The 14,219-nt window shown below is 41.3% G+C and overlaps 1 protein-coding gene across 4 annotated transcripts in view; it reads left to right on the top strand.

Moving 5' to 3' along the window:
* The window catches only part of Magi2 (membrane associated guanylate kinase, WW and PDZ domain containing 2), a 1,451,928-nt gene that overhangs the window by 1,251,620 nt on the left and 186,089 nt on the right, over positions 1–14,219 (top strand). For 3 of the 4 annotated variants that reach the window (XM_023724304.1, XM_004639270.2, XM_023724305.1), the window contains 2 exons: positions 2,388–2,419; positions 8,494–8,683. In XM_023724304.1, coding sequence (XP_023580072.1) covers positions 2,388–2,419; positions 8,494–8,683 — 222 coding nt within the window. The remainder of the gene's footprint in view (positions 1–2,387; positions 2,420–8,493; positions 8,684–14,219) is intronic. The other variant, XM_023724303.1, reaches the window with a different exon arrangement.

The raw sequence follows: 14,219 nt of genomic DNA, 5'->3' as shown, positions 1-14,219 counted from the left end.
TAAAGATTAAAATAATAATAATGTTGAACTTTTTCATATATTAATTTGTCATTTATATTTCTTCATTTGTGAAGTGTATATTCATCTCAGATGCCCGTTTTTGGATTGAATTTTGGAGGCCTGCTTTTTTTCAATTTTTCATATGTCCTAGATAGAAATCCTTTAAAGGACAGTTCAGTATAATTTTTTCCCAATCCATGGCTTTTCTTTATTCTCTGTTGGTGATTTCTTTTCATGTGCAAAAACTTTTCAATAGGATGAGATCGTCGTTGTTGATTCTTTGAAGTATTTCCTGTGCGGTTTGATTTTGTTCATGAACTCTGTACCTATCCCTATGTCCTTAAGATTTCTACCTACTTCCTTCCAAAAGATTTAGTGCTTCCATTTTAATATTTAAATCTTTGATCCATTTTGACTATAACTTTGTGCATGATGATAGACATGGGTCTATTTTTAGCCTCTGGCACTGGAAAGCCAGTTTTTCCAGCATCATTTATTGAAGAGGCTATCTTTCTTCCAGTGAACATGCTTGGCCCCTTTGTCAAAGATAGGGTGGCTGAGTGTGTGTGTAGTTGCCTGTGGATCTTAAAATCTGTCCTCCTGATCCTCAGGTCCACTTCTTTTGCCAGTTCCATGCTGATTTTATCACAGTAGCTTTGCAGTATAATTGTAAGTCAGGATTGTGATGTCTCCTTCCTTTCCTTAGTTACCCAGGATTGCTTTTACTATTCTAGGTCTCTTCTGGTTCCCAGTGAATTTTAGGGATGCTTTTCTAGCTCTGTGAGGTATACTAATGCTATTTTAATCAGGATTGCATTGAACCTGTATAACAATTTTGGGACTATGACCATTTTCACAATGTTGGTTCTTCCTTTCCAGAAGCAAAGATATTTTTCCATTTTCTGAAATCCTCTTCAATCTATTTCATCAAAATACTACAGTTTTCACTGTATAAATCTTTTACATTGTTTGTGAAATTGATTCCTAAGTATTTCATTTCGGGGGGTATTATTGTGAAAGGCATGGTTTCTATGATTTCTCTCTCAGTGCATTTGTTGTTTGTGTGTAAAAACACTATTGAATTCTGAGTGTTCACTGTATATCCTGCTATGCTGCTGAATTTGGTTATTAAATCCACGAGTCTCTTAGTGAAGTTTTTGGTGTCTTCTGTGTACAGCATCATATCATCTGAAGAGGATGATAATTTCATCTCTTCCTTCCCAGTCATTATGCCTTTTTTTTTCTTTCTCTTGTCTCATTGCCCTGGCAAATATATACCCAGAGCTATATTGAACAGGAGTGGCAACAGTGGGCATCCTTGTCTTGTTCCTGCTTTTAAAATAAAGCTTTCACTTTTTGTCTATTTGGTATGATTTTGGCTGTTGGTTTGTCATAAATGGTTTTTATCAGATTGAAGTAAAGACCATCTATTTCAATTTTCTGTAGGGTTTTTATCATGAATGAGTGTTGGACTTTAGACATCATGTAGTATTAACTTGAGCAAGAAATTATTGGAGGGAGAATATGATATAAGAAGAAAATAATTTTGTTTTGTCTGCTAGATTAAGTTTCAGATTGTTAGAATCAGTGTGTCAGTCCTTGCTCCCTCCATTATTTTTGAGCTAGTTTTTAATGTCTTAAAAAAATGAACCTGTGTAATAAAAAGTACTATTTTACAAAGGAAATTAATGTATCCTTAATGGATTCTTTCTAATCATATTGTCTGTGGCTTAAGTGTATACACAGGCTTCCGTGGCACACTATTCATTTATTTAGCAAACATTTTGAGCTTTTTTGTGTGAAACACTACACTAGCACAGGGGTAGAAGGGCAATAAAAGAAAATCTTGCACTAGAAATGCCAGAGGGAGAAGTCACATAAAAGATTATGGGAGGATTTGATTTATAATAGACATGCATAACGTTATTTTTAAGGTTAGGAATAGCAAGGGCTGATTGATTTTTTAACCATACAAAGTAGGTACATAAAGCAGAGTCATGTTTTAACCTGAGCAAAGATAAATCGAAATTTTTATCTGTGCAGACTCTGTCTCTTGCTAAGCCCGAGTGATGAAATCCCCATGGCTGACTCAGTTTTGGGCCTTCTGAAGTGGCTGTTTGTCACATAATCATCTTCTCTATGTTTCAGGTTCCTCCATGACCCATTGAGAAAATGCACTTAGAATCTAAAATATAATTCCAATGAAATTATTAATTATTTTAATAACAATTTTAAATTATTATTAAAAACAATTTTACAGTCAAGTAAAAATTTGTTCTTGTTGTTGCTGTTAACTATTTTAACCTGAATTACAACTAATATTATACCATGCGTAAATGGCAGTGGCGTATATTTTGAAAGTTCAAATATTGTTTTCTTTGTTACAGGTTTCTTTTCTCCATGGAAAACTCCAAAGCCTGTGAGTCGGAATTGTTATTCTTCTTTCTTTGTTTCCAATTACTATACAGTCTCACGAAATGAGGGTCGAATTGAATGGCCTTGAAATTTCTTCCACTTGTGAGAGCCTGTGATGTCAGAAAAAAAATATCCTGAGCTACCTTATATTTGTCCCCCAAATCAAAGGCCAGCTCATTTGCTTTCATATAAAGAGAATCATTACCATTTTAAAACATACTTACAAAATAAACATACTGTTCAGTATGGTGTCATGAGAATTTTTAGAAACCTTTCATTTTTCCTGTCTCACGCACACTATATTGGCTTTGTAATGTGGAATTTTTTAAAGCACTTTGAACTGTAGGCTCAGAGGTCTTGCCTGGCAAATTCAATCTGAGTTACAAAAAATTTAGCTTCGTATATACTTACATATTTATCTTTACATTGTAATGTCTGAGGTGTACACACATATATTTAACTGTGTGCGACATGTATTTATTCTAGTTCCATAGATAGATAGATAGATAGATAGATAGATAGATAGATAGATAGATATAAATATAGATATATTAGTTCTGTGTAATAATCTAAGTATATAGTACCTATTACTTCTGTATAATGTATATCACAGACCTCATAATCACTCAAAGTGGTGTTTCTCTATCTTTTGGATACACTGGTCATCTCTACTTTCACCTAAATTTTCTTGCTGTAGGGCCCTTCCATAATGTGCAAAAACTTTTATACCAGTGTATGAGGCCAGGGAGTTTTAGTATGTTTTTGTAAAGGTCAGTTAGCCAAGTTGGTTTAGCATTAGAACCAATCTTTGAATTATTTGTGTTAGCTTTGTAGTGTTATAATGAAATACCTGCTGAGACAATGAAAACCTAATCCTTCAGTCACTGGCCCATCATGGGGACCAAATGCCTCACACCCACAATTCAACAGAGAAGAGATGTGGCTCATGGTTTCCAGTGGGCTCAGTCCATTGTCAGCTGGCGACACGAGAAAAACAGCATGGTAGAGGGCATCATGGAGGACTGTGACTCAGCTCATGGTAGCCAGGAAGCAGAAAAAGTGAGGAGCAAGGGCCAAGCATAGGTCCTTCCAGGGCACAGCGCTAGTGACCTCACTTCCCATCAGGCCTCTCTTCTGTCAGTGCGTTCACCTGTGATTAATCCACTGATGGTCCAGTCACCTTCATGAAGTCTTGCTTCTGAACACATAAGACTCTTAGGGTACATTCCAGATTTAAACCATAATAACCAATAAAGAGAAAACCTTATTTTGTCCCAATTCTAAAGGTGCCTATCCAATGATTAGTTTGCCCTGTAGATTTGGACATGTGGCGAGGCAGCCCCTCATAGCAGAGCATAGTGGAGCAAGCACACTTACATCATGAGCTGAAGAGCCAAGAGAGGAAAGACCAACATCCCACAATACCCTTCAAGGTCACACCCACGTGACCTAAGCACCGCCCACCTACCCCACCTCCCAAGGTTTCTACCACTTCCCAACAGCACCCTACCCAGCACCAAGCTTCGAACACATCAGCCTCTGGGGGACACTCAGCAACCAAGCCATACTGCTATTTATTGCCCAACCCCCAGGAACTGGGCCCAGTTTTCTGGGGTCCCATCTTGTGATACCTTGGACTATTCGACCCTGACAAGAATGCCTACATCTCACAAGGGGAAAGGAACTGCGGGGAAGCAGAATGCTCTCACTTCATCCTCCCTTAGGATCTGGATCATTGATGTGCAGAGTCCCTCAGACAGGCAAAGCAGCCCTATTTGGGCTTCCTAAATCGTTTAGTGATGCATGTGATTTTAAATATTGAAAATGGTTTATGTTGTCCAGCTTCTAACTAGCTCCTTCCTTTCACTACCACACTTAAATCTGTGCTCTGTGGTTATTCACATCTTTACCTAATTTAACAGGCAAACTTGCAACCTTGTCATGCTGTAACAATTATGCAATCTAGTGATTTCCTTATATGTACCACATTTACTACACAAATTATGTCATTTGACATAATTGCAGCATTTGCTGTCATTATAGTAATTACACCCAAGTCAATAATTCCAAAAAAAGGTTTATAGAATTCAGTATACAATTAATCCTGTACCCATGCATATCTACAAGTAGGAAGGCTTGAGCTTTCAGGTCCTAAGCTGTGTAAAGATAGTTTTTGATTTAATGTTCTCCATGAGTCTACCAGAACTCTACTTAGACTGAGAGTTCCAACAAGTATCTGTGCATATGGTCTAATCACTCTGATGGCATACACATTGCCTGGGTTCAAATTTTACTTCACCTTACTAGCTACTTGACCTTGAAGTAGCTACTAAAATTCCAGCATCTCAATTCCTAAATCTGTAAAGGAAGATAGTAATACCCCTCTCTTGAGGCTATTATAAGTATTTGATGAGCTAATCCATGTAAGATACTTTAAAGGGGCTTCTGCATGTTAAACTCAAAAGTATAAACCACTCTTCCCATAGCAGTCAGGCTGTCTGTGCATAAGCCCTTAACAAATAAATCATTCTATGAAATGAACCTGCATGGCTGAACTATTCATTGAAACAAATATACAAACTACCCCCAGTATTTAGGTTTGTGCACTTTCTCCTTTGAAGAGGATGGAGGACAGACTTGGTCAGAGTCAGGAAATACTGTCCTGTGTGAGACTTAACCTCCTCCTGGTCCGCAGTCACCCACTGGCCCCCTTCTGCCCTGCTGACACACATCTTGAGCTAATCCATGTCAAGATAGCCACTTCCTGCTTAACAAGTGCCATACTCTGCAGAGTGAGTGTTTGTTTTTTTAAATCTGGAAAGAATCAAATTTCATTTTTCAAGTGTAGAATTAAGCCAAATATCTTCATCTCAGAACCTGTCTGAAATAATGTTGGAGTATATTTACCCTCCCCAAAAGGAAGAAAACAAGTTCAGGGCAGGGTATTGGGGTGAGGGGCCTGCCTTACTAACTCTTCCTTGTGTACACGCTAGAATCAGAAGTTGGGTTTACAAAGATAATCACAATCATGATGGGTCTTTCTATTTTCCCACTCAGTGCCTAGGTGTGGTCACTCTGTCAGCTGATGTTTCAATGACTTAGCTCTCAGAGATTCATACCACTCACCCACTCACTCACAAACTAAAGCAGGCAGAGATGCAAATCTTCTCCCTCACATGGAAAACAACTTCGTCTCCATTATTCCCTTCTCTAGTGAGAAATTGACATTCACCATATATGAACTGGGACTGAACCTGAAAAGCCCAATACAACTCCTAGTGGAGAGAAAAGAGCCTGGCGGGTAGCACCAGGCTGACATCAGGAAGAGGTGCTGTCAAGCAAGTGAGGCCAGGGCCCTGAGCAAAGGACTGGAGGCAGGATCAGAATCCAGGAGATTCATGCAAGTAGAGAGAAACACGGAGCATGCCAGGTAGAAAGCAGAAGTCCAGAGACCAAGGTGCCCAAGGAAGTAGGGATCAGGCAGCAGAACCCAGGGGTGTAGTGTGGGCCACCCACCAGGCCCAGCAAAGGGGAGACCTCTTTCCAGATTGGGGACTGTCCCCAAGTCTCCTGCACTAGCACCAATGGGAAGCTTCATTTGGAGAGAGCAGGGCAGAGCCAGGGGGATATGAGTCTGCTTTTTCACAGGTACAGTGATTTCCTGCTCTACAGTTTTTTAAGAAACCCTGCCAGAGTACGTGGAGGGTTGATGAATGTCACAGCAAGAAGCTGTGAGTGCTTTACTAAGCATGAACTGAACTCTTGACTAATTTCCCAGTCTCTGTGCTCTAGAAATGGTAGAATTTGTCAATCTGCCACAGAAACTTTCCCAAACAGTGCCCCAAGTATTATTTGTTCTGTAGTTTATGATTGTTTTTAGAAATACCAGTATTTCACCTGCAGCATATTTTCTTCGATTACTGTGCACAAGCTGTACAGCCTGCAAGCCACATGCAGTTACCCAATAACCCTCAGTGGGAGATGAAAGACATAGACATTTACCGAGACCTCGTGTTGACAAGCAGGCTAGGACAGCATCTCAGGTCATATTTCTAATTTACCTACATAAATGTAGGCCATCTACCTCCCAGCAAATCATCCAGGATGAATGACCTAAGAAACCAGAGTGGCTTCCTGTGTGGCCTTGCTATTCAGTGAATTGTGAAGAACAAGCTGAAGGATTTTTACCAAGTGGGAGCAGAAGGCTCACGGAGCAGAGTAGCTGGAACCCTGACTACATTAGCCAGCTGTTCAGCAGTGTGTTGTGGTGTCACACACACTGCTTGTGCTCTTTGTGGGCTGGTTCTCACCGTATCTCTCAGCAGTGGCCAAGTCTCAGACAAGCCCTCTCTGTGCTTAGAGAGATCATATTTAATATGAGGAACTTGAGCAAGACCAGGATTCACCCATCCTCGTTAGCTGTAGAAACTGATCAAAGGAAACCTCAGGAAGCAGCCCATGTAGACAATAGTTGAAGTCAATCTTCCTGAAGTAAGAGTCAGTGGCCCATTGCTCTCCCAGGTTGCTGGCTCAGCCTAGACCTCTGTCCCAGTTTCTCCAATGGGTGGGCTACAGAGATCTGGAGCTCAAGCACACATGAATGTACAACTTGAAAATCACAGCTCCTTTCTGTCCCTTCAAGCCTTAAGATATTGCCTTATAGTGAAAGCTGCAACCAAAATAAAGCCAAGGTGACAAAAAGGACAGTGAAGCGGAAGACAAAAAGATTTTACAATATGTCCCTATTTTAATCATGATTTTAATTCACTCACAAAATGAGCATTTTCTGAGCCCTTACTGTGTATTGTGATACAGCATTGCAAAGGCAGAGACCCTGTCCCTAGCACCCAGTATTTGAGGAGACATGGGTGGGTGGGCCCTTAACTACAATGGTATGAGGAATGGTGGTGTAGGCAGTGGTCACAATGCAGGAGCTCTAGGGTGGACACAGTGATCAGCAGAGGCTCCGGGGAAGGACACGACTGGCCTGAACCCAGCGCAGGCAGTTGAGGGTGGGGATAAAGCAGTAGAAGCGATCGGTGTTGCAGGCCAGAGGAGAAACACAGTGGACAAAGCTCCAGAGGCAGGGGGTGTGAGGGAGGCTCAGGGGAGCGCTCAGTGGACACCAGCAAGGGAGGGGAACAGAACTTGCATCCTGCAGAGGGAGCCTCCTGCACGAGGAACTGTGGTCCTGAGGCCAGTGCTGGCCCAGGGCAGAGCTGCAGGCAGCAAGATAACCTGCTCTGATGTTTACACACGCGGCAGGTATATCGCAAGCAGAGTGGCAGAAGCTGAGTTGAGTGAGACGTCAGTTGCTAGTCAGCCAAAGGTGAAGTTGGTGGTGACAGTAGGTCATATCAGGACAGCTGGCTCTCTCCTTGATAGAAGATTCATATTTGTCCTTGCTTTATTTACCTTGCCATGCTGTCGAGAAGATGCCAGAAAGTCACATCCTCAAGGAAAGTGCTCCTAACAGCAGCTGCTGCATTGTAGGGGAGACATCACCAAACCAGCAGTCAATGCGACTGACTTCCTAGATAGATGGAGCCCCAAGCAGCTGTAGAGTTACTCACAACCTAGAAGCTAGCGATTGGGCCCCTAGGCTGCTGGGGCCTGTGGAGGCCAGTGAACGTATACGGGCTTCCAGCTTCTGTTTTAGGAAAGTATGTAATAAGTGGGCATCCTCTTAGAAAAGGAAAATATAATACGACACATTTCTGAGAACTTGCATATAACTTATCTTGAGGTACATGGTACCTTTATTTTATAGAGGAAAAGTTCAGATGAAGTAAGTGATCTGCTAAAGATTACCAACTAGATAATATAATGATGAGGCTATATATATATATATATATATATATATATATATATATATCCATTCTGAAGAAAGCACTACTTTTATTTATAACAAACAGTCTATGATGCTTTATTATGTGGAAATAGAGTATTTTCTGGTAAGGCGCATATGCCAAAGTTCGCAATACTTCTTAGAAGAGAAGTGAACAAATCAGGAGTGTATAGCTTAAAGGTGACAAGGGACATCCTCAGTCACATTTTCTGTTCCCTCCGGCTTTGTAGGTGATGGACCGGTGGGAGAGCCAAAGCAGTCCTCAGACCAGTTTATCTGCTCCGGCCATACCGCAGAACCTGCCCTTCCCCCCCGCCCTCCACCGAAGCTCCTTTCCGGACTCAACAGAGGCCTTTGACCCGCGGAAGCCTGACCCATATGAGCTCTATGAGAAGTCGAGAGCCATTTATGAAAGTAGGCGTAAGTGAAAACCAAAAACCAGGGTACATTAATCATAGCTGATGCCCTGCCGGGAGACATACCAAGGTTGAAAGAACTGTCATGCTTTTGTATTCTGAGGTTCAAAAGTATCTCCAAAGTGAAATCAGCTGGCCTGAAATTCTCTTAAAAGTTATTCCCCATTTTATGGTTTTGTGTATTTTTAATGAACAAATAATCATATACATTGATGGGATACAATATGATGGTTTTCCTTTTGGAATGAACAAATCAGAATAATTAACAGATAAAGCACTTATCATTTCTGTGTGCGGAGAACACTGAAAAACCTCTTTTAACTATTTTGAAATATACATCATAATACATAATATATAATATACACTATATTCTCTGTGGTCTTATGCCCTGCTGTATAGTACAACTCAGGATCCTCCAATATAACTCAAACTTTATACCCATTGATTGAAAAAGTCTGTTGATTATAAAAGTAAGTATATCATGTCTTTTGTTTTTAAATACTATTTCTGATTTTTCCCCTAAACCTTGAAGAAAGTAAGAAATTTTAGAATGGGGGAGGAAGTCGCTAGTTTTGTGTAAGTCACCAAAGAAAAAACAATGAGAACTGTTAGTCTGTTGAATCTGGTCTTGAGCAAAGCTTCAATTTTTTCTGCGAGTCTTGAAGGCGGTCAGGGAAAAAGTCCAAGGCCCGAGTAAAATGTCAGCTAAGCCTTCGCAGCTCTCAGCCCCGCAGTCACCTGGACCCGAGGTGGCACCGAGCCCATGCCGACCGTTTCCACCCAGATCCTCTGCTTCTCACTTAATGCGCTTGGGTCCACTTGAGCATTGTCTTGAAATATAGTGTCTGCACTTGCCACCCTTGCGGAAGGTCTTCTTGAATTATTTCATTACACTTTATAAATAATAGAAAACAAAGGCTTTTAATATTGCATGGACATCCGTGCTGCCTCTTTCCGCCGCCTTAAGGTCACACTGTGCATGTGTCAGAGGACAGGAATGTAAATGGCCTGCGTGTACAGACGCCGGGTGGGAAGAACCTGAGCGCGCAGCCGGGGAGCCCAGCGCAGCGGAGAGGGCCGAGGGCCTGGTGCTCCCTGTACAGGCTGCCCTTCCCCTAATGTCCCGCCAATGTCTTGTTTCCAGCTTTATCATCTGAAGCGTGCAAAAGAAGTTTTCAATTGTGTGTGATCTCAAAGAATCTCAAATCTGCTTACTCTCTTGATGAGCTTAGGGACTGAACATTACACACCCAGCTGGTGAAAGGAAAAGCAGGCATAATACCTTTTCCGCACCCTCTCCAACACTTTGTAGAAGTAATTTTGGTCGATTAAATAGGACAGCAGGCCACTGAGATCATTTTTATCTCAGTGAACCTATACTCCCACTTTTAAGTAATCAGCTGCATCAGAGTGACTGCGTCTCATTCTTCCCCTTTGGGATGAACAAGTGAAGTGTCTTAGAGGATTCTGTCATTTATCATCAGTTTCCACAGAGGAAGAACAAAATAAACATTCTTTAGCTATAAAATACAGGGTACGAATTTAGGGTATTAGCACTCACTGAAATGAGAAAATTTGCAACGATATCAGCACAGCTCTTACTGCCTTTTCTCCTTCAGAAGCAAAGTATTTATTCATATCCCCTCCACGCTAGGCCCTGAGGGGTGGCATCAAAGATGCACATGGTGCCCAGCTCTCTCAGTCTAATGCTGAATTAAGAGGAAGGTACACAAGTGGAAAGCAAGATCCCATGGAGGCTCCAACTCTGAAGGAGCAAATAGTCGCAGCATTGTTAAAATAGTGGCCTTGTGTCTTCGCTTTGCTTTGGTTAGATGCAGGCAGCATGAAGAGGCTTCTTTCTGCCTTTGTCTCTTCCTCAGCCATTCCCTTCTGTTCTTCCGTGGCTTCCTGACCAATGCAAAGCTTTATTACTCAGGACACAGCCTATGAGGGAGTTTATTCCCTGGCTTTTCTCTGTGGTGGTCTGAGAACCATGACCCCTTGCAGTCCTGGGAGAATTCTGATTCTCTGCAGGGTAATTTGAGCTCATTGCCTTTCCCTGTCACCTGCGATGACCCCGGAAGACCAGCCTGCCTGTGCCTCCTGGGCCTTCTCTCCCACTCCAGCCCTTTGCCTTGGCAGCTGAAGCACAGCAGGCGTCCGCCCAGCCCTGCGCCCTGCCCTGCCTCTGCTGCTGTGGCCTGCGCACACACCGCTTGCCATCAGCTCTCCTGACCTTGCTGAGGTCACAGCAATGTTGTCAGGTCACAGCACTCAGGAAGCCCCAAGTGGGCGTGCTGGTTTGTTTTCCCTACTTCTCCTCCACCCTGCTATTTCAGAACACTAAATGGAGTACAAATGCAATGCAGAAATCATGGCAAGGTAAGAAGAGCTCAAACCCCGAAGACCCAGGAAATGAAGGGCACAAGCTCTGTGGCAGACAGCAGCTCTTCCCACTTCCAGACACACAAGTGTCTTGGAGGAATGAAAGAGCCTGTCGCCCTCTGTACATTTCCTGCTTCCAAGAATGAAGAAGCGTCTTTCGATCACTAAAAATTTTAGAGCAATACTTTTTAAAAATAACTAATAAAAAGCTCATCTATTTCTCTTCATTTTACAATGGAATTTTATTTACTTTTTTAATACAACGATCATAAAACTTACATACATGCCCCTCCAAAAAAGGACCAGGTTCAAAATTTTGGCTGTGAACCACTTCTATTATTATTCCTTTAAATCATAAATGCAATATTTAGCTTTGGATCTATGTATCCTGATGTGTCTTGATTTTTTCCTGTAAAACAAATCAGCGCAAGGAGGAATATTGTGGAGAGAACACTGTCAGGGCCGGGAGTCTTCTGCCATTTTCCCTGGCTGGCAGTGACCCCTTTACAACCATGTCTAAGCTAAAGAGATGTTTTTCATTCACATTCAAGACTAGGCTGAAGTTCCAAAATAAAATGATAGCCCTCCATCCACAGGTCTGGGCTATACGGAACTACAGAATATTTTATCACGGCTGATAAGAAATGTCTGGATTCAAGTCAGACTTCAGTCCCCTGCCAATGAAGGAAATTTATCAAATGATATCAGTGCTGCAGTGCCTCATTTGAGTCATAATTAGATTATACAGACATTATAATGTGCATGCACAGGACATCTTAATAAAGATGTATTCCTGGGGGGAAATCTGATTTTAAACAAATGAAGACAACCGTGGGATACCAGAGCCACATGAAACAGAACATGACAGGTACATGCTTATGAAAAATGAGCTAGAAACACCTCCTGTCTTCCCAGATCTTCTCCAGATCACGTGGGAGCTGAAGAAAGACAGACAGGGGAAGAATCATCCACCCCAAGAGCCAGCAGTCTCATTTCTTGATATATGAAGCTGCACAGTAAAAATTAAAAAACTAGAATGCTCATAGCTTCTCAAACTCTGTGAAAAACTGGCATGTAATTGGGGAATATGTGCTAGATATTTTCCAACTCTTCAAAAAGAAATTCTTTTCCCATTTACTTAATTCCATTTAAGCTTGTTTGCATACATGACGTACAACCATGACAAGAAAAAGAAAATAATTTAAGTTTTGGATACTAGAGCCTCTAGGTTTTCATGTGAATTACTTAAACATTGATCCTGTGCTGTTACCTGAAATTCTTAGGATCATAAGTATTTCAGATTTTGGACTTTTTCAGATTTTAGAATACTTACATATACAAAATGAGGTATCCTGGGAATGACACCTAAATCTGAAAGCAAAAATCTTTTATGTTTTGTAGACACCTTAGCCCCATAGCCTGAAGAAAATTTCATACAGGACATGCAGTACACCTGTGTTGTGATGACCTCTGCTTTGTTTGGATTATGGGGCATTTAGGATTTCTGGATTAGTGATACTCAATCTGTATCACCAATTCCCAATACCTCCTCTCCTCATTCGTGCCCTACCCTACCAAAGACCACAAATGTCACAGTTCTCTTGTCACTGTTGACTTCTTACTGCCCCTGATACTTAGAATTTTAAAACCTAAAAGCAAAGGGAAAGACCCCTTGGAAGGTGCACCAAGCCAAGCTACTCTTCACTTCCCTCCTCTCTTTTCTTTCCCTCGAGTTACAAAGGAAGAACTGGGCTTGTCTTCACAATTATCAAGTCTTCTGTTTGCAAACGGTCTTCATGTTGGGCTGTGTGAACCATTTCTAACAATAGAGAAAAAATAATTCTAAAGAGTCTATTTTAGGGGCTGGAGATTTGACTCGGAGGTAGAATGCTTGCCGAGGAAGTTGGAAGCCCTGGATTCAGTCCTCAGCACCAAAAAAACAAAAAATAAACCTCCTCTGAAAAACAATTCAACAAAAAAATACAGTAAAATCAAGATTCTATTTTATCCCCTGTCATCTCCTGCCATTTTTCTACCATGTGTGACTAGCCCTTACCTCGAGCACATATTTTTGATATGGTAGGAAGTGTGTTAATGGTCTAGTTACCCATGAACCATCTAGGGTGGCTAGACATGAGTCTTTCTGGGACAGGCCTGGTCTGTGTCTTCCTAGCATAATTATTAATAGCTGCTCTTTTATTCAGTAGAATATCTGCATTTGAATGACAAATTATGTGGTTTCCCTTTATTGATCTATTCAAAAAATCACCATCATTACTGGCCAAAAAAGTCTATATTTAAATGTACAGACTGTGAATAAAAAAATTAATATCTATTCAGAAAGACTTTTTTGGCTAATCAAATTTTTGACTCTGCCTCATTATCCCTAATTTGAGATAAAAGCTAACACTGTCGCTTTTCATAACCAAGCTTGCCCATACCTAGAAATTACATGTATGGCCAGTTCTAAAGCTTGACAAAATAAGCAGAAAAATAGAGGGTGAGGAGCATGGAGAGGTCTCACTCTTGTCACAGAAAGTAAGTCAGAACCCACCTCTCTAGCATCCCAGAACTGAACATCAGAGATGACACTTGGGTAACAACGAATAGTTGTCAGCACATCTCTTCTGTCTGTTAGCAGGCCAGACAATCAAAATCAATGAACCTGGCTCACTTTGAATCTCACAAAATAAAATTGCAATCATCCTAATGAAAATAGGTTGATTTACAAGGGGTGATCAAAAACTACAGTGAACATTTAGGAAAGTTTTTAAATTTGTTACAGTAAGAGGCAACTCCAAGAGCAATGGCCCAAGTGTGTTCAAAACAAGAGAGAGAATTTGAGTGGGGTCAGTGGCAGAATGTATCTTACTGCAATAACATTTTCAGTTAAACATTCACTGTGTCATTTGGTCGGTCATACCTGGTTCTTCCGTGATTGTAACTCCTATCGCATACAAATAGCATGGTGCACCCTTGTCCACCTTGTCCACCAGCTCTGGTGCCACGCCACTTCTGGCTCTTCCCCAAAGTCAAAATGACTGTGAATGGTAGCTCTTTCCTTCTTCTTCTTCTTCTTCTTCTTCTTCTTCTTCTTCTTCTTCTTCTTCTTCTTCTTCTTCTTCTTCTTCTTCTTCTCTTCTGCTTCTGCTTCT

The sequence above is a fragment of the Octodon degus genome, unplaced genomic scaffold (genome assembly GCF_000260255.1).
Source record: "Octodon degus isolate 3935 unplaced genomic scaffold, OctDeg1.0 scaffold00108, whole genome shotgun sequence".
NCBI lineage: Eukaryota > Metazoa > Chordata > Mammalia > Rodentia > Octodontidae > Octodon > Octodon degus.
This window is presented reverse-complemented; position numbering and strand designations above follow the sequence as displayed.